Here is a 21,581-nt window from a genome sequence, read left to right on the forward strand (position 1 = left end):
TATATAGATATGCAGCACAAAGCATCTCTTGCTGCAGAAACACAAGCAAGAGCTGCCACACCTCAAAGGCAGCACAATTACTGGCAGGAGGAAGGAGGGATGCTCTGAACTCTGGCTACTTTGTGAAAAGCCATACTTCACAACTTCAACCTACATTTCCCCTAGTCAGTTCTGTTCATTGAAGTATATCCCCATATCAGCTTTTACACTCACAAACATCGGAGCTGTTTCGGATTATTACTTTAAACTAGTCACTGCTGCTTTAAAGAACAAGAAAAGCAATTTAACTCCTTCCACTATGTAAGAATGGATTTTGCTCAGTCACAGAAACCAGTGGTTTTCTCTAATCACAAAATACATCATCACAGAAGAATCAGAAAAGGTCCTTCTGAATAAAACAGCTCCTTTACCAACAATGACAGCAAGTCTCCAGAATATCCAGCTTCACCAAAATTGCTACCTACAGAACCGCACTGCTAAGTACATTAATGGAAAGTCCCCATCAGCTCAAACTTCCAACCAACCTGAGAACAAGAAGCATATCACAGATGCAGCTGGTCGAGACTGGCACATTTAGGAGAGGTAAGAGCACAAACCACTACCTCAGAACTGAAAGAAAGGCTTAGTAAAATACTTGGTAAAAGACTGTGGATAGAGCTCCTTAGCTACTGTTCCATTAGCTGGGCATAAAGCAGCTTAGGAGTAAGTACAGGGGACAAGTGAGTTTACAAACAATTGAGTTTACAAACTCATGACTTGCATCACAAGTAGTATCATTTAGATATGGGAAAGAAAGAAGTTGGTTTCATTTCTGGTAAGGAACCCAATGCATGGAAGTAGGATGTTGTTCATAAGGACACCTCTCAAAATTACTACAGTCGTACAGCTCATACGGTAGTTTCACTTCAACAACTTGCAAAGGATAGGTATGTACTAACCGTCCTTGGTTAAACTGTTCAAATGTAACTTCCGAGATCAAAATACAGCTCCAAAATGTTACAAGTAAGTCAAACTGTTTCTTTGCACTTGTATGATTCAAGGCTCACACCTCAGGGAGAAGTACACAGGAATCAACCACATTTGCATTAAACACAAGGGCCCTCTGTTCAAAAAACGTACAAAGGTGCTGAGAGAACCAAAAGCCTATTCACATCATGGAATAAAAGTCATAGGGCAAAATTCTGCTCTTCCACCCACCTCTCCTATGGAAGTCAATGGTTTTACATGGATACGTACACCTTTCACTACCTCCTAGCACTCATTCTTGGAGGTGGAATGCATTAGTTTTTAAACATTTTATTTTTAAAAAACTTGATTTCCCGATGGAACGATGATTTAGTGGCCTCAAAACTGTATATCCTTAACATTGAGAACAAATTATTTTAATCTATAGCCTCACTTAAATGCAAAACAACACATTACAAAGGACTAGGGATCGGTTCATTTGGGCTTACATGTTTCACAGATATTTTGCATAAAAAATATTTATTCTACAGAAACAATAAGGGATTTGGAAGCTCTTTGGCTGTTAGAACACAAAATTCACTAATGTACACATGATATTGCTCTATTCAAACATGACTTACACTGTACGCAAAGCATTCTACAAGTATGGGCTGAAAGGAATTATTAAAAACTGTATTTCATCATACGTAGCACAAATAATTACGACACCTTCACGTGAATCAGTTTGAATCTTTGTAGAAGATGATTCCACCAGCGGTGTAGATAAAAGCTACTGGTTCCATCTCAGAATGTGTTACAATGCATTATGATAGTATCTATTTTACTGTGGCCTCCATCATGAACAAATTTTCAGTTGAAAAGAATAAAACACCCTACCAACATTAGAAGCTGTAAAGTCTTCGTAATTATCTGCATTTTAAAAAATAAAATAGAAATTAGAACAGAAAAATGGCACATGAATAGCTGAAATGGGAAGTGCACAGAAGCCATCATCCATAATTAATGGTAGCACTGTTCTGTGCCTATCTCTGCAGTGCCGACCATACTGAAAAATGTAAAAAATAGACATCCATACAAAAGTGATGTCACCAGGAGACAATTCTCAGAAATTAGAAAGCTCATCGGCTGTACAAGTCGTACATTGCACCACTCTTAACAAAGGCCAAAAACGCTTTAACAGTGAGACTTCATTTAACTGGCCAGGTTGTTTTTTCCTCCTAGGCAGGAAAAAGAATGATTTAGTTGCATCAATTATGTGGGTCTTCCATCAGTTTAAGAAAGCCATTTGATTTACTGATTATAGCTATAGCCATCAAGAGCCTTAAAAGCATTTGACAAGACCCAACTCCTGGCTGACTTTTAGCTATATAACTTACAGAAATGCATTAACAAATTCTCCAATGAATGGGTTTCACTAAGATTTGTTTTACAACCTCGTTCTGGGATTTAATGGAGAAATGGATTGATACGTTGAATGATCACAGTAGAACATCTTGAGCTTTCAGAACATTAATTTTAAAACACATCATCTATCATCTTTGCCTTGTCCTTCTTTTTTTCTATCTATAAAAGTAATTTTAAGAAAATCAGGTTGTAAATGCATTTCTAAACGCGCACAGACGCAAACACAAATTTGGCTTTGTTAGAGCCAGCAAAGAAACATTTTAAACTCAACTCAAGTGACAGCAAGGAATAAAAACTGTCAATAATCAATTGACATTCTGATATAGTGACCAGTTGTACAAAAAGCACTCCATAGCTGGTAGCTTAAAAAAAGCAGGGAAGTCAGGAAGAAATAAGCCCCTTCCTTTTGTTTTCTTCTTCACTTGGTAAAACATCCTTAACACAGCCTACAAGATGTTCCCTTGTGCTTTTGAAGGCCTGCTGCTGGTGTGCCTAAATACGTTGTATTAACCAGTGCCAACAGACCTACATTCATGTGTGGTCTTGTAGCAGCAGATACAAGAAGGCACAAACTCAAGTGCAGTCGTTGGGTGCCAGATGTGTTGAGGGTAACATTTACCTTGCTTTGCACAGGACCAGTCACAGTAATGGCAAGAGAAGCAACATCTTCAGCTACCATCTTTGTAAACATAACACCACCTTATTACCTACCCAGCCAGCAGTTTTGCATGCACTTTTGGTAAGGCTTTTTCAAAGAGCCTTTCACACAAGGTAAGAGTATTTTCCAGGCCACATCCACTGTGATCTCTTTTTAATGTTGAAATTAACCCACTCCAGTCAGGAAGACGGATGATCAGGCTTGACAGCATGCTGGAGAAAAGCTCCTGGGCATCTGCTCCAGGCTTTCAAATCAGCTCATTTGGGAGCCTTAAGAATTAGGATAGCTTACCCCAGCCATCTCAGTTCATAAGGAATACTTTAATAATGCTCTTTCTCATGCACAGTTAAGTTCATCCATTTCACCACTTTCATCTACAACGGTCACTAAAATGCATTCCCCTATTCGACAGAACCATACCAGCTCACACTTGGATGTAATTTACCTGCAGCACAAGGCTTCTGTGCCCAGCTCTGCTTGAAGACTCATTGTAAATTAAGGAAATTTGAAAGCTGGGCAGGAAACCAACCGTATTCTATCAAAAGGAAACAAGAAAAGTATACTCCACCCCAGAAACATGTTTGCTTATTTTAGCAACAGTCCTGTTGTCAGTATGAAAATACTTGATGACTGATGCTGTTTACTAAAGGTGTTGCAGCAGTACAAGGCGGCCCAACGATGCCCAGGATCTGATCACCCTGAGCACATCTCAGAGGAGCAATGCAGAACCTGTCATGTTTATACACGCATGCCCTTCCAAATGCAACAGCTCTGTAGTCTGAAAGTGAATAGACTGACAAATCTCAACAGTAAATCCTACCCTTGGGGAAACATACCTATACTGCTTCTAGAGCCAAATAGGACTGGCTGCAGCCATGCCTGTCTCCAGACCCACACGGCTCGCTGTTCTAGGTTCTTAAGTGAAGACAGGCAAAGCAGGACAATCAGTAGCACCATAAGGATCCTCTTACGGTAATGCAAACGTTTAATGTAAAGGAACATCTTATTAAAGTGCAAAAATATGAAAATAAACCTCTGCGCAGTCCTTCGTTCTGTGATAGATTCCTTCTCATTTGTCTCCTGCAGAACACAGAAACAGGTTGTTCAGTTCCAGAGATGTTTATAATGAAGTTAAGTTCTCTCCTGGGTTTCGGGCAACAGTACAAGGTTAGCAGGCCCAGGTTACAGAATGCTTATTTTATTAGGAACTTCATCATCTCCAATGGAAGGAAGGTGATAAATCACAAAAATGCCTGTTATTCTCAGGATTTGTGTCTCTGAGGGTGCTTTTTCTTTCCCTCTACACTGGACTCACTGCATTCTCTATCAGAGGGTGCAGGTTTGTTTCTACATCTCATCTCTCCTTAGGGCGCTCCCAGGGGAAACAAGACTAATCTCAGATTAGCTTTATGCCACCAAGCTTCCATTTTTCCCTCCTTGTTTCATCAATAAATCAGAAAAGTATCTGTGACTGAAATTCTTAAGCCATTCAAACACAGGACTTATTTTTGCCATTTTTACACAAACTAAATTCTCACGCACCAAGGAAGGGCTGGAGAATCCAGCTGATATTTACCTAAACATAGAAGTATTTTTGCCTTCAGCTATTGATAAAGCATTAAAATATCACAGGACCCGTTTCCTCTCCAACATACTGCACCATTTGAATTTGGTGCCTTGGCCATGAACCAACATTATAACTGTTATTGTTATGGTGCCTTTACACTGGGGCTATACTACATTACCTGGGAAAAACATTAATATCACATTAGCAGTAACCAGCAGAGACTAGTGATTCTTTACATACCGCACTGTTTTACAGCACGGGCTCATTTTCTATCCCGTTGGGTGTTTGAGTCTTTAAATATTTCAATGCTTCAAACAAATTTTTGCCAACCAAGCACTACATGCAACATTTATTATTCTAGCTCTACATGTCTACTTCAGAAGCATGGCTTTTAAACATTAAATACAAACAAGAAGGATTACATCAGTGTCCCACGTCCTTAAGTTTTTCCTCCGGACTTCCAACTGGAAGGAATCTGGAGACAAAAGGTCTTCTTGTGAGAAGAAATCAAAGAGGACCACATGCAGTCCACAGTTCCAGGCTGATGATGCTATATATTTTTTCCCATATGTGCTATATCAATCCTATAGAGATTCTCAATTCCTTTTCTACTCCAGCATGTGGAATTTGCAGCTTATAACCCTAGCATAGCTATTCAGGCTGGCATTTAGTCAATGAGAACCTGTCTTAATTGATTTGCAACCCAAGAAGAAACTCCTAGAATTATTAAGAAGACAATTCAGACCAATGGAGCTTGAGGTGGATCTCGCTGCAGGTAGTGTGATCCGAATGTCAGAAAAATACTAAGCCTGAAGGAAAGGCCCTGAACTTGCATGCCCAAGTACACTGCTGTTAACTTTAGCCATTGAAGGTGCATCAGCTCACCAATATCACACTAAATGTGAAAGGCTGTCCAAAGAATTACTTGTTAAATTGCTGTTTAAAAGTGGCATAATTAGTGCTATCCTTAGAGTAGTGTTTTCCAAAGAGGTTGTATGCCAATTACTGAGCTACTGCCACAAAGCCTCTTTCCCTGAGATAACCCTCTCAATATAACTCAAAGCCAGAACATGTTTTTCTCAGTTTACCTGTGACTATAGCTGCACATCAAACCCAAGTATCTTTAAATGGAGCACTTCTTCAGTATCTATTTCAGTTCTACAACCAAATTCCTCTCCTTTCAAAGGGAATCCTCCACAAATTAGGAACATTCCTATACATGTATTAATTCAATATCTGCTGGCGCTACTTAGCTTGCTTGCAGGAGCCAGCAAATACAGTTTGACAAGAAGCCCAACATTTATTTGGAAAATCCCAAATAGCCCAGAGAGTTTCCTTGTGGGTCACATTAGTATCCAATCAAACAAAACTGAGAAGGGGAAACCAAACCTCAAAGTATGCACTACAGGTTTAAGTGTTTGTGCTGTGGGCATCCCAAAGCATCTTGAAGGCAGGCAGGCCGGCCAAGGAGAGGCAGGCATAAGGTGTCGGGATGTTTCCATGCTGCTCCCCCATTGGACAACGCTGCCCTGCCAGATGAGGAGAAATGAGACCCAGCCCTCATCTCCTCACAGAGATGGACGTCAGAAGAGGTTGATGGCCTCACGGTAGAACTGAATCACACAGCATTTATATGTGACAGCATCACATCACAGCAGTGATGTGAGAAGACTCAGGCTTCTGAAATTGAGTCACTTCCCAAAGATTCCTCTAATATCTCTGCACCGTGCATCACTTCCTAAAAGGCTTCATCTAGAAGCCTGTATTTACGGCAGCCCTCGGGACTTGCTGAGCATTTGGAAATTGCGTGCCGTCATTTTACCTGTGCTGTCCAGCACACACTGTGACAACACATTCTAAACAAAGGGGGAAAAACAGGAAGAAACAGAGCAAAGCCCCTGCTGCAAGATCCCCTCGTCTCCAAACCTCACGCGATTTATAGCACCAAGGTCTTGGCACAGAAAGCCATCAGAGCAATTCAGTGTTCAGTGGAGAAAATTATTCACAAACTCAGACAGTTCCGAGAAAAGCCTTAGCTAGACGCTGTTAGGAGATTAGAGGAGCAACATGAATCTGATGAGATGTTAACATTTCAGTTTTTAAGAAGAGAACAGGATTCTCCGAGGGAATGGGCAGTGCTTACTGGAGGGAGAATGCAGCTTCCAACCTCTTCTGTAGGAAAGTTGCTGAGAAAAACAAACTATGAAAATCCCTCACCATTCTGTGTGAAGACATGTTCTTATCAAAGATGGTGTTTTGTTTTGGTTTGTTTTTTTTTTTTTTTCCTCAGTAACATCTCCTAATTGAAAATAATTGAAAATCATTCTTGGGATAATTTGGGTTTTTAGCTGCTTATCAACAGGGTTAATTGCCTTTGCCTTTTCGGAACAAACTGTCTGGTTTTTAATTAATTAAATCATCTCACCTCGTCTTCAAAAGGAACTCGACCCGCATATTCTCAGTCACGCGGGAAGTTCTTAATCCCCAAAGTAACCCACCGAGGTCCACGGAAGATGGCACGACTCCGAGCTGTGAGAAACCCACTCGTGCCCAGGTGGCAGCAGATTCCCAGCCCCCCCGCACGGCTGCAAGGAGCAGCTTTTGCTAAGTCCCGAAGTGAAAGAATCCGGGTAACGCTAACGCACATTTGCACGCAGTTGTGAAATCCGAGGCGCTTCCCACTCCACAATTTTCCTAGAGAAAGACCTGGCTACAGTTAGCTATGAGAGGAAAAAAACAACAAAACAAAAACCCGGCACTGCCCACCTTCAGCCCTCAAAATGGCAAACTCCCTCCTCACTTGGGAGGCATCTTCCCACTCGCTCCGGGCTCTGCCCTCCCGGAGACCCCGCAGCTCCTCTCGCCCGGCCCCGCACGGCGCCCCCCGGGCCGCCTCCCGCCCGCGGTCTCTCCCCACAGCGGGCACAGCGCGGAGCCGTCCCGCCGCACCTGCCGCCCGCACGAGGCTCCGCTCGGGACGCGGGGGCGCAGCCCAACGGCGGCCGCCCCGCACCTGGGGGCTCGACGCCCCTCCGCGCCAAACCGCCCCTCCGCGCCAAACCGCCCCTCCGTCCACGGTCCCTTACCGTTAGACCTTCGCACGATGTTCTCCAGGAACGTGTTTTGAGGCGCCACCAGCCCTCTCCTTCCCCCGGCCATAGTCGCTCTGCGGGAGCGCGGCGCAGAGGCTTCGCTCAGGGCCTCGCGGAGCCGCGCTCTGCAGCTCCGCTCCCCGCCCGCTCCGCGCGCCTCATGCCTCCGCCGGGACCGTGGCACGGCTGTGCGGCATCAGCCCTCCCGCCGCCTCCCGCGCACCGCAGCCCCACGGTCGCCGCCGCGCCGCCGCCGGACCTCCCCGCGGCGCCCCCTGCCGGCCGCCGCTCCGCCGCGCCGCCCCGCCACAAGGCCGGTGCCGCAGCGCCACCGTCCGGAAGCGGGCTGCCCAACAGCGCCGACAACTGTAGCGCAGCGAGGGGAAGCGGCGGCCCTCGTGGGGCTCTGCCCTGCAGGGATGGCGGCCCCGCCGCGTCCGCGCCTCGCGGGCCGAGTGCTTGAAAGCCCCTCTCAAACTGAGAGCGGCGGGAGGAACCTCCGCCTGTTGCAGAAACGCGTGGGTGCCACCTGGGACCCCCCGGGGGGCTTTGCCCTCAGAGCACGTGGCTCAGCCCCTCAGCAGGCTGCCCGCCCTCGTTTCACCTCTTCCTAGGACACTTTGTACTCCTGTGTGATCAAACTAACAGCAGCTCAGTGGAAGCAATAGGATAAGCTATTTAAATACAACCTTTGACAGATCTTAAACTCCCAAGTATTCGATTTACAAAGGTTTTTCAGTCAAGGAGAAAACTACTTTGTTCCTTCCCTTTCGGCCGTCTATCAGTAAATGGAAAGCACTCAGATCTCTTTAAAGACAGATCTCCTGACTGAACTTGGCAGCTGCTTGCCGTAATGCCTCGTTAGTTGCAGCACCTCCGTGCTTTGCATCACATCACATTTCCAAGACATGAATATGTTTTGCAAAATCCTGTGTATGGCAAGAACCTGCTCCTATTTCCCACAGTACGAGCAGATAAAGCAAGGCTGGGGCACCTGGCTCCTGTGCTGGAGGACAGGCCTGGCCTGTGCCACGAGGCCTGCGCCTGTGACCCAAAGGTGACCGTGGGACAGCAGCCCACTGCCACCAGCCTCCTGCCGCTCTCAATGGATGGACACTAGGACTGTAGGGAGCCAAGCCACGGAGGTGGATGGCAGCTTCCTTGCAGCAGGATCTGCAGATTCAGTCACAGACCAACCTAGCACTGGCTGACCGTCTCACAGCTGGAGCCTATGGGGCTGCTAAGAGCACAGCTCAGGAAGTAGCCCTGCAGTGGGAGCCACTTCATTAACATTCATTTGTTTTAATAGCCATCCCTGGCCTGACTGCAATCGAGACAGGTTAGGAGAGCATCCGAAGTTGTAATTAGTCTACTAATATTCCCTGAACTTGGTATTTTGAAAATCCCCGTGGAAATGTTCGTTTGCATTTTTATACACCTGATTCAGCCCCCAACAGCTGTGCCTACAAAGTCTCAGGTTGTTCTGTTCCTGACAGCTTCAGCAGCACGGAACTAACTGACCATTAAACTTACCATTTCCCCAGGAAAATCATGATGTTACCTTTGATACTGAGTTTATACAGCTCTTAACAAGTAAGATTGCGGTTTTGAAAAACTAGGATCTTCAAAGGTTTTCATTACTCCTCTAAGCCACTGTGCCAGAGGGCGCGCAATCTCAGCACCCACAGGGCTCGGCAGGAATCTCTCTAGGTCTTGGAGACATCTGGCAGCTGGCATGCATTGCAGAAATGCTGAAGCCTTTAGAAAAAAATGTTACACTGAATCAGCAAGTACACAGTAGAAGGATCAAGGGGACACAGGGTAAGGAGGAAAAGCCATATATCTTCTGGATTTCCATGAAGTGGCTGCACTTTGTGTTGTATTCTTTCCCCCATTCATTCATCCATTTTATGTGGGGGGAAAAAACTGGTCCAGCCTCTGATTTCCTAGCTCAGATAATCAGGCTGTCCCACTAATTCCATGCCAAAGCTGTCATTTTAGCTGGGTTGAAGTTAGACCTACCTTGCCATCACATTGCAAATAAGTAAGATATCAAACACAAAATTTCTTGTTTATCATCTTCTACCTCCTTTAGTCTTTCTCCCCACCGCAAAATATGATTCCAGCTCATGATATGATGCTTTCACCACAGAGCAGGGGGATGCTGTGTTAGTGTTTCACTGTGACTATTTTGTATTCTATACTCATTTCCTTTCTGGTAAATTCTGCAAGTAGCACAAAGTCAGAAGCAAGACCCCATTTGAGGTAGCACACACACATTGTCTTTCTGATTCATTTTTACATGGATGAGACCTCTTCTTCTCCTATTTTTTAAAGCTGATTTCTTAATCTGCTTGTTTGCTGAAGCCTATTGGACAGAAATTGATGCGTGACGTTTCAAGTAACACTAATACGATCAGCAAACTATGACATCTTACCATCCATTAGAGGGCACATTCAGCTCTATACTACTATTATGCTCTCACAGTATGTTTTTTTTTTTCCTGAAAAAGCCCCTAGTTCATCCTCTAGCTGCAGAGCCTTAAGCTGCTGTTCTGCAGTCCCTTTGAGCAGCCGTTTGTTCCAAAACAAAGTAGAAACTTGCCTTCACCTAAACCATGTCCATTTGTCACCTACTTGAACTGAAAACCATCCTGACTGGAAAACCCAGCACCAGTGGTAAATGAGGAAACCCAGCTGAGACCTCCATTTTAAGCAGCAATTCATACAATAGCATTCATAGCAATGCAAAGTCATAACAAACTACCAACAGCCTTGAAAATTAAAAGAACACTGGATCTTAAAATTGAGTTATATTCGCATACTACCATATAGATTTCATGACCCTGTCAAAAACAAAATAAATTATGTGATAGGATAACAAAGTACAGAAGGTAGTGCACAGGTTAGTCTGCCATACAGACGTTTAAAAAAATACATCACATAAAATCAGTGAAGCATTAATTAATCCACAAATTCTTACCCCCAGAGTTTACAGGCTGAAGCCTGTAAACTATCAAATACATGGGTGCTTAGTTACTTGTGATTAACACTACTTGTTATGTTATAGAAAGAGCAAAGAGGAGCAGAAGTCATGCCTTAAAACAAAGGTGAGCCCAGAGTATAAGAAATACATGCATGACTTCCAAAAAGGTATTTGGGAAAAACATCTGGGCATCTAACTGAAACTGTTCAGTCTATTTTTGCAAGTCATTTTAACCAAGGTGCTCCAGACATTGCTGCATTTCAGCTTGAGGTTCCTAAGGTCTGATTATTTCTGCTCTCTAAAATTAAATGAAATTTCTAACTCAGAGAAATAACCTAGTTGTGCAGCAGACTGTAGGTCTGAGAACTGAGGAATGTAAGTGCTCTCAAACAGCCATAATAAATTTGTCAAAAATTAAGTATGGACTTACCCAATTATGGAATTACTGAATTTCCTCCAGACTTTTTATGGGGAATAAATATGGAAAGATAACTATGAAATCCTATGTTCTGAGTGGATAATTGTTGAAATAAAACTGATGAGAGAGTACACAGCCAGTCTTTTATTTATATGCGTAGCATTTGGAGTGTGGGCTAACAGGAAAGTACTGTTCCTTCTTAGAACTGCTCAAAAGGGCATAGAAAATTTTTCCCTATTTGGACAGTATGCCAATCTTCATTTATTTCAGCAGGAGCTGACACACAGTCCCTCCAGATTGAGAAAAAAAATAAGAATAGAAGCATCCTGACTGTAGGTGTACTTGGCCAAACGTCTTGGCTCTAACCTGTCCTGCCCATGTGGTCTTCCCCAGTCTCAGATCAGAGGCAGTGACCAATAGAAGTGTTCTTACTCAGAGGAGAAAAATAAATTATCTGCATTTCGTTTGGTTCCATGTTTGGTAGGCTTTTTGTTAACATTTTAATTCTGTATTTTAGTTTTCTTGGATTTGGATTTGTGTGTATGGGTCAATATAAATCAAGGCAAATGGAAGACAATTAGATGCAGCTTGCTTAAACTCCAAGAAAATGCGGGGGATTTCACTAAGTAATTGCAGTAAAGATTTCTGTTTGCATGCCCTGAGAGATGCTTAGGAACCCGTGATTTTGGGTGAATGTTTTTTCTTAAGAAATAGGGAACACAGTAGCCTCCTTGCATTTTAGGCAATGCAAGCTTTGTAGGCTCTCTGTAGACAGTGTAGGCACTAGCATGGTAAGTTATGTGTGCAGACTGGGAGAACTCCTTGAGAGAAACCCTGCAGAGATGGATTTGGCATTTCTGCTGGCAAAAAGCTTGACGTGAGCCAGTAGTGTGTGCTCAGCCCACAAGCATCCCAGACTGCATTAAAAGAGAGGTGGCCAGCAGGGTGAGGAAGGTGACTCTCCCCCTCTACCAGTGTGGCACCATCTAGAGTACTGCATCCAGGTCTGGCTCCCTCACCACAAGGTAGGCACGGAGCAGGCCCAGAGAAGGCCATGAAGATGAACAGAGGACTAAAGTACCAATCCTACAAGACAGACTGAGAGAGCTGGGGTTGTTCAGCCTGAGGAAGAGAAGACTCCAGGGAGACCTCATTTCATTTTTTCAGTACTTGAGGAGAGCTTATAAACAGAAGGGAGACTGACTTTTTACATGGGCAGATAACGATAGAACGGGGGGAACGGTTTTAGAATAAAAGAGGGGAGGTTTAGATTAGATGGAGAAAATTATTCACTCAGAGGGTAGTGAGGCATAGAAATAAGCTGCACAGAGAAGCTGTGGATGTTCCATCTCTGGAAGCATCCAAGGCCAGGGTCCCCAAGCAACATGGTGTAGTGAAAGGTGCCTGGGCCCACAGGTGCAGGGGATAGAATGAAGTAGTCTTTAAGGTCCTTTGCAGTCCAAGGCATTCTGTGATTCAGATTCTACAAGCTACTGCCTATAATAATCTCTCAACGGTGGTTCGGTAACTCATGATTTAACAGTATTTTTAAAAGCTACCAGAATGTAGAATCAAATCCTACATAGGACACTTTGCAAAAATATAAAAACAAAACCTAGCTGTTTTAGGCTTAGATTTGGAAAAAATATTCTCAGTTAGGAACATGCTTGAGCCAGCTATCTTCCAACTCGTATCCCCTTTGGTCTTAGGACCAAAGAAAGACTCCTCAAATTATAAGACATGGCCTAAATTCTGTAGCTTCATTTGAAAAGCAGAACAATTTCAAAAAAGAAAAAAAACACACTGTTTTTCATCTGGACAGAAGCATTCTGTGAGGCTGACTGGTAAACAGACTGCTAGCTTTTTGTTTACAGTAGCCTCTCCAAGAAGCACATTTCAGAGTGCCAGTGAGTGTGTTTCTTGCACAGGGCTTGTATTTCATTGCTTCTGCCTTGCGTGTTCTAAGAACTTCTGTTTTAAAGTGGAATATTTTATAAAGCTGATGTCTTACCTCCCAACTTCATAGACCTCTTTCGTTGCTTGCAGGATTTCAGTGTAAGAAGGCCTGTCAACAGACAGAAGCCAACACTCCACTCTCATTCCCACACCGGGAAAACAGAAACAAACAAAACAAAAGAAATTTAAAAAAGAAAAATAAAGGAAGAAAAACCCGCATGTCGCTTCATTTCAAAGTCTTACTGAACCCAGCTTTTCACCAAGTATTTCCCACTTCCTGACTTTCTGTCAACAGGGTGGACTACCCACAGTGTTTGCTTGCTATGTAGTCACAACTTTGCTTCACTTCTCAGCAGCAAGAGGGGCATGCAGAAGCAGCCAAACAAGCGTAAAGAAATCCACAACTTTATAACTAGCCCAGTACAACTTTATTATTATTATTATTTACAATGAGATAAGTGATTTTCTCATTGTAAGTAAACTCTTCCTGCTATCGTATACAGCTGCACTCACAAAAAAAAAAAAAAATCCTAATTTTCTAAGTTTGATTGTATCTTAATGACATTATTTCCAGGGTCTTTATCAGCACTGGACTCATACCCTAGTCCCAGTGACTGATACCAGGTGACCCTAGTGTCTGATGTGCTGTTGATTTTTGTTAACACTTGGATACCTGCTTTGAGGATCTTTTTAGTACCTCATCTAATGTTGGTTAATATTTTCTTATGATGTATTCAGCTCAAGCACTGCCAGGTGCAATATTCATAAATTCAAATTACAGATGTTCAGACAGGAATACAGATGCTCTGTAAAATTCAAAGCATTTAAATAAAGAGAGGAGTATCTTCATGTGCTTCTATTGATTATTGTGAGGCAAAGGCAAGTAACACCAGTTAGCTGATACAAAAGCTTCTGTGTAAAGTCACGCGGTGAAATATCAGTGCATTCTTTAAAAGAATGCATAAGAATATTCAAATCTAACTTCAGTTACTTGACCAAAATACAGTATATGGCACAACAGGAGGTGAAATTGGGCTGGGACAGGCACAGATTAGAAGTAGTGAAACAGCTGAAACATTGCCTACCAAAGGTGGTTTTGGCAGAATTGCAGCATCTTCAGGGAGCAGATCTCTAGTGGTGGGCTTAGAGTACAACTCCGAAACCTGGATCATCTCTCTGTTGTTTCAGAACACTAGATAGCTGATACAAGACCTCGTAACAGGCTGCCGGACTATAACACGTTTCAAGTTTTCAGTAAGCAAACTCTTAATCCAAGGATAAGAGCCACCTTTATTAAAAGGAATGCAGGGAAGATGAAAGATAATGAACTATATATAAACAATATAGCTGCCTCAGACCAGAGAAGAGGAACTGTTATTCTTGAAAGCATTATATATTATAACCTGAAGAGATCCAGACGCAGCTACATCAGTTAGTATCGTTTAACACAATAGAGACTTAGCAAAACCATTTTTACACCTAGAAAATCTAGTGAAATGGTATTAGAAGACGTTTTCCCATGTAAAAAAAATAATTCTTACACATTCCAGAAAAAGAACTGAAAATCCTGTTTGCATGGCTTGCACCTCCAACTTGCATTCTCAAAATGAAGTCTCTTGCTCAGCCTTCCTAACCTGCCTACCTGAACTACAGATCATTGCACCAGGAAAACAGTAGATACAGTAGGAAACAATATGATGCATCAATAGCAGTTTTATTTTGGAATCTACGTGGTCCAGACACACTGGCGTCCAATATTCAGCAAAGCTCCATAACACAGGGTCTTCTACATAATACTATATATCAGTCAACAGAAACCATGGGGGAAAAAAATAAAAGTCAAACCAATCAACTTCTTTTAATACTTCTAGTACATGAGGACCCTTCTTTTGGTCATACACAGTCAGTACTATTTTCCAGGCTTTCTTTGTTTGCCAGGTAGGATAAGCTGTGGAGAACAAAATTCAGCAGGAAGTGCCAACATGCTCTAGCATTACATGTTTAATATTAGAGTCCAAGGCCCGAGACATACAGCAAAACAAGCTGCTGCTATTGGTTATATTACACCACTCCTAACAGTTTATTTCAGATATTGATGCATCATTTTCTCAAATGAGGTCTTAGGTGGTAAACGAAGATCTTTCAGATCTCTCCAGATTACTCCTACAAGGACTCCATACAGGGGTAGTGTCACTTCTTAAGTAGATGGGTAGTTGGGTAGTACAGTTGCAGAACTGCTACCTGGCTTCTTCACACTGTATTAGTAATGTTTTTCTCATTAACTCTTCCTTGTTTTTCCTTATGTTGCTTACATTCTTATGAGTCCTTATTAAACAGTAATCTGCAGGGTGAGGAGATTCTCTCTTTTTCAGGATTAAGCATAAAACACAGTTTTTACTGTGATCACAGCTTTTCATTCTAGCATATATTAAAATATATTTATCTCTGAGAAGTCTGTAAAAGGGACTGCTTAACAGATATCTAGATTACCTGCACAGAAATATTGAGTCTCAAACACTAAGCAGGAATACCTGTCAATAAAAAGAGGATATTTTTTAATCTGTGAATTTTTCTATTAAAATCAGAAGTCAGCACACATCGTCAGTGGAACTCACTATAACAAGTCACTGAAAAGAAGAATCTACAAATACACAAAGCTGGAACAGACACACTCACAGTGTACCTAAAGGATTTGAAAATGTAATTACCATTTCATTCAAAAGATATCAAGCTTTATGTTTCAGAGCTTTAGTAAATCTTTAGAAGACCAAAAACAGGCTTCTTGCCAAGAAGGAATGTAGATTATAGCATCAGCTCCAAAATTAATTCCTCTGCAGCCTTTGTTTTTAGTAGCTGTCAGGATTAAGAAAAATGACAAGATGGACATAATACTAACCTACATTACACTAGTTCTTAGATAAGCCATCCCATAGTGCAGTATGTGGTTTCAAAATACTGCTTGTAACTGAGTACCAGGTCCAAACAGTCCCGGCTTCATTCAGCCACCACCATCGTTCCACACAGCACAAGTCTCCAGTTTCAGCAAAGGTTTCAAGAGAGCATGACTTGGCCAGCGGCTGGCAGGTATTCAAACACAATATCTACAATTGCTGAAGTTATTAGACCACTCAAATCTGCAACAGGATTTTTATCATTTTGCCACAGAGAAACTGCCAACTGTCCTCATTCAGACAGCTGGGATACTGAATTCCGGAGTAATTTTGCCCAGGTACAGAGAGCAGATCAGTTATGAAACCTGTAGTGGGAAGGCAGCACAACAGAAATAAAACAAAGCTGAATTCCCAAATCTCAGCTGGGAGATATAAGCAGCATTGTCAGTTAGCAAATGCTTTATTGTTGCATTTCATTGATCAGTTATAGAACAAAGTTAACTCTTACTCTGTTAGCTGATTTCAGCCTTAATAAAAGCATTAATAGTGGAACTCAGAAACAAGTGTCCCATTTGAGAATGATGGCTTTACTTTCCAGAGCCATAGAAAACCCGTGTCTTGCACAATCTTCCAGCAGTTTCACTAAAGCACAAAGTCTTTGAAAAATCTGAGAACATTACACAGAACAGAGCAACAACCATCAGTCTAAAGAAACTAATGAGTCTCACCTTATCCAACTCCAAGACCCTACTTACCATCCAGCGGGCTGAGTTGTGTTTAATATAAAAGAAACACAATACTTAACAAGTAATACCTATATATTTTCCAGCAGAACAGACTCCAAGCAGTGTAATTTATCTGAAATTAACTTGATTCCAGGCATGCTTTTCTTAATGTACTTAGGGAGACAAAGTGCATACTTTTCTCTATGAAACATTCATACAGAAGGAAATTATAAATCTCTGCATTAAAGCAAAAGTTTCCAGGCTAGATTTTGCTGCAAGGGTTTGTGGTGATACCATTTCCTCTGTTTCATTCAACACATTTATATATTCACAAATTTTCTGAAGAATCAACACATACTAATTTGACCTGCTCCAAGAGATCTATAAAAGATCTTAGACGGTATAAAGTGATATTCCTAAGCTGGGGGAATGTCAGGATGCTCTTCCAAATATAAAAAATAAAAAAATAAAAAATTATGTACCCAAAAGGTACATAATTGTGACTACATGACAAAAATGTCAATCGTGATCTGCAATACTTTTCATATGCTAGAAATTTCATAAATGAGATGGTTGGGAAGCTGAACTACTGCTGGACCACACTGCACCAGCAGTGTGCACTTGCATCCCAGAAGGCAAACCGTGTTCTGGGCTGCATTACACAAGGGATGGCCAGCAGGGAGAGGGAGGTGATTGTCCCCCTCTACTCAGCTCTTGTGAGGCCCCATCTGCAGTACTGCGTCCAGGCCTGGGGCCCCCAGCACAATAAAGATACAGAACTCTTGGAACGAGTCTAGAGGAGAGCCACTAAGATGATCAGAAGGCTGGAGCACCTCTCCTATGAGGAAAGGTTGAGGGGGCTTGTTTAGCTTGGAGAAGAGAAGGCTCCAGGGAGACCTCATTGCAGCCTTCCAGTACTTAAAGTGAACGTATAAACAGGAGGGAGAATGGCTGTTTACGAGGGTGGGTAGTGATAGGACAAGGGTGAATGGTTTTAAACTGAGACAGGAGGTTTAGGTCAGATATTAGGAGGAAGTTTTTCACACAGAGGATGGTGACGCACTGGAACAGGCTGTGGATGCCCCATCCCTGGAGGCATTCAAGGCCAGGCTGGATGTGGCTCTGGGCAGCCTGGTCTGGTGGTTGGTGACCCTGCATATAGCAGGGGGTTGAAACTAGATGATCATTGCAGGCCTTTTCAACCCAGGCCATTCTATGACATAGCAATATAGGCATGTGAAAGCATCCAGTGGTTTAAGAATTATTTTGTTCTGAATATCCAATCCTCCTTTCCCACCACATACCTCCATGCAGTTAACGTCTTCATTATCCCTCAGTGCAAGGATATCTTCACAAATCGCAGCAGCTTGCAGCCCACAAGGCTGATGATAGAGCACAACACATTCTCACAACCTACTCTAACAAAGAGGGCTACAGGAGGCTTCAACCCGCTGTGGAACAGCCTCAGAAGCTGCATGGATTAGAAGATCAATTAATTCATGGACAGGAACAATTTCCCCTTGATCTTCCACTTCTGCTAATGCCTTCTAGCAACACTGTTAAAAGGTGGAAGCAACTACACCTTCCTCTTCTGTAACCTTTCTCCATTCCTCAGTTCCCTTTCCTCTCTGCCGCAATTCACTCTGCACTCCAGCAGCGCAGTCAAACTATAGTTTTGGATGCAGGAAGAAATGTTTCACCTCCAAGGTTCAAAATACTCATAAAAAATAATCTCCAGACAGTAGAAACATTAGTATTTAAAACCGTTAATAGTTCTGGTTTCAGAGAGGGGAAAAAAAGAGGCTGAAGCTGTATTTTCTGAAGGCTTTGGCTCGTTCACTCTGCTGTCTTCTGTGGCCTGTGCTTAGAAAGAATAAGGATATACAGGACAAATAATAGTCTTAACCACTCCTTATGCGGGGAAAAAAACACCTCACTACATTTGCTAACTATGAAGTGGCTATTTGGGGAATCTATGTTCTCCTCACAGAATGTAGCTTTAACACTTGCCAAATAAAGCAAACTCTTAAGACAAGCCCCCTTCCAACCTTTCTTCTTTCAGGTTCCCTTCAGAATGTTTGCTGATGAGTCTCTCTACCTGAAATCTGTACAAACTCACATTCAGTGGCTTTTTGAGTCAAGAGAACTGATGGACATACAGTCATAACGCCATGCACATGCCTGTATCTCACATCCTTTGCAAGTAAAAAAGAAAAACAGCCAGTTCTGGAAGGACCAGAATTAAAGTTGACCAGCTTCCTGCAAGTTTTTTTAATTGATTTAAAAACTGCAAATCCTGCTTGAAGGTTTCCCTGTGGTTCTGGTACTTGCGAGTGCTTTCCCTTACAGTAGCTCTTCTGTGCATGTTAAAAGTAGGAGATGACATGGCAACTTTTTGCTCAATTGCTGAGGCACTTGCAGGTATCAGCCATATTCACAAAGTAGGTCGGAGCTTCACTGTCTGCGAAACCACCACTTCGTCCAGAGGAGAGCAACAGAACTGATCCAAGGGATGGAAGACCACTCCTACAAGGAAAGGCAGAGAGAGCTGGGGCTATTCAGCCTGGAGAAGAAAAGGCTCTAGGGAGACCTGATAGCAGCCCTTCAGTATCTAACGGAGGGCTGTAAGAAAGGAGACAGACTCTTTAACAGGGCCTGCTGTGACAGGACAAGGGGAAGTGGTTTCAAAAATAAAGAGAGGAGATTTAGATTGGATATAGGGTAGAAGATTTTTTACAGTGAGCAGGTGAGGCACTGGCACAGGTTGCCCACAGAGGTGGAGGATGCCCCATCCCTGGAGATGTACAAGGTAAGGCTAGGGGGGCTCTGAGCATCTGATTGAGTTGTAGGTGTCCCTGTTCAGTGGGGGGCAGTTGGACAGGATGGCCTTCAAGGGTACCTTCCAACTCTAACAAAGAAATCACAGAACAGATTTGTTAATTTTGGGAAGAATATGCAAACAATTCAGAAATTTCTGGGACAAGGGACATTAGACACATAGAGTGAGATCACAAACCAACCACAAGGAAACTGTCTTGAAGAAATAAGACAATGTCTTGAACGGCAAAATTCAGTCCTTAAATGCACAGGGCAGTCTTTTCTGCCATTAGTTTTTCCTCAGCAGTAATTGGTTCTTCCACATTCTCCACAGTTCTTCCAAGAACAGATACAGCATACTGAGGAATAAGGCTTCTTCTCATCTTTGAGTTTCTGCTTTCTTCTATGGTTTTCACGCTGACAATTCCAAAGGGGCTTCCTACTTCTCCATACTACAGTCTGACACAGAAAGAACAGTAAGCACACAGAAGTCACAGATATATTTTCCTCTCCTTTTTGATGCTGAAGCTCTCACAAAAACAGTTCTAAGACCATAATACGCCCAGAAGTTCACACTATTTTTCTGCTATACACAACCATAAATCAGATCTTCTTCACAGGTTCAGCATCTGATCGTACTGGGCTGATTTCCAGACAAGCATCAGCAGACAGCTCCCTGCAGACGTGGCAGCCCTACACCACGCTGCAGCCCTAGCGTAAAGCGCTCCGGACACTCCATCATTCCTCCCTAACCTCGCTGCATGACAGCACCGCTCCAGCTAACACTCCTTAGCAAGAACAAACAATGCAAGAGCTCGGGCAGCTGCCCGGGGTGTGCTGGGCTGGAAGGGCTGAGATGTGACACAGCAAAACACAGGCTGTACTGCGCGCGAACAGGGGGGCCTGTGCTGCGTGCGAACAGACCGCCGCACGCAGCAGCAGCAGCAACTTCAGCTTACGCCTTTTTCGTTTTACTCTTTTTTTTTTTTCCACCTCGGGAAATCAAATTATAACCACACCATTAAGAATACCTTTAGTTATATTTAGCGGACGGCCACGGCGACGTGTATTTGTGCAGAAACCAACGGGGGCTGCTGACACATTCCCAGCTTCGACGTGCCTGCTGCCACGTCTGCGAGCAGGGCTCTCGCTGGAGGTATTCTCAGCAGTTTACCCTTAAGACCTGCGCGGTTCTGACACAAAGCTGATGCCGTATACTCAGACAGCACTGAAAACATACATACTTACATACTTACATACATACATACATACATACATACATACATAAACAAATGCACAGTACGAAGACAGAAGGCAGCGCATCCCACCGCCATCCACCTGGAGCTGACGCAGCACGGCATCCCTGCCTGCTGCCCGCCTCCCCTCAGCCCGACGTGACCCGGCTGGATGCACCGAAGCTGAGGGCGGCCCCCAACGCTGCCCACGCCCGCCCAGCGGCTCACACCGCGCCGCCACCTCTCCCTCACAGCTTCACTGCCATAATGGCGACCGGAGGCCTGGGCTAACAGCCGTATCACGCCTCCTCCTTCGCGGGATCCCTGCGCCGCCAGAAAGTAGTCCCCGCCCCCCACCCCTGCCGCCCGCCGGGGGAGCCCCGCGGCGCGCACGGGCAGAGTTCCATCAGCGCCAGTGGAATCCTTCCGCCGCCGCGCGCTGGGGCTCCGCCGGCATCCCCGCCCCTCGGCTAGATCCGGCCGGGCCGGCGCGGAGGGATCCCCGGGGCCGCGCCGCGCCGGGGGAGGGGGCCGCGGTGCTGGGGGGGGGGGGGGGTGCGAGGGGGCAACAAGGGCGGCTCCGCGTTAACTTTCCCCCCCCCGGCAGCCCCCCCCTCCCCGCGCGATGGACAAGGGCGCGGAGCCGTGGGGGGCCCGGAGCCGGGCGGCCGCCGGCGGCGGTCCTAAGAGCGGCGGCAGCCCCTCCGAAGGGCCCTACTCAGAGCTGGAGAGCGGCGGCGCCGACGGCGGCGACGAGCACGGTGCGAGCTGGGCCGTGTGCGCGCCGCCGAGCCGGGGGAGGGCGCGAGGGCCGGGGAGCGCCCGCCGCCCCCATTGTTCTGCCGGAGGCAGCCCCCGCCCCCCCC

The 21,581-nt window shown here is 44.2% G+C and overlaps 1 protein-coding gene across 9 annotated transcripts in view; it reads right to left on the minus strand.

Moving 5' to 3' along the window:
• The window catches only part of KCNH1 (potassium voltage-gated channel subfamily H member 1), a 190,667-nt gene extending 169,615 nt beyond the window's left edge, over positions 1-21,052 (minus strand). For 2 of the 9 annotated variants that reach the window (XR_006168313.1, XM_042815870.1), the window contains exon 1: positions 7,682-7,754. Coding sequence is in view for 2 of the 9 variants with exons in the window: in XM_042815870.1 (XP_042671804.1) it covers positions 7,682-7,754 (73 nt within the window). In the remaining 7 variants the exon portion in view is untranslated. Of the gene's footprint in view, positions 1-7,681; positions 7,755-13,102; positions 13,626-19,583 lie in introns of those variants that run through there. The other 7 variants (XR_006168326.1, XR_006168324.1, XR_006168327.1 and 4 more) reach the window with 7 other exon arrangements.
• Between the last annotated feature and the right edge of the window lie 529 nt (positions 21,053-21,581).

The sequence above is a fragment of the Centrocercus urophasianus genome, unplaced genomic scaffold, assembly GCF_019232065.1.
Source record: "Centrocercus urophasianus isolate 14NV4802_14NV808 unplaced genomic scaffold, USGS_Curo_1.0 seq_10, whole genome shotgun sequence".
NCBI classification, from domain to species: domain Eukaryota; kingdom Metazoa; phylum Chordata; class Aves; order Galliformes; family Phasianidae; genus Centrocercus; species Centrocercus urophasianus.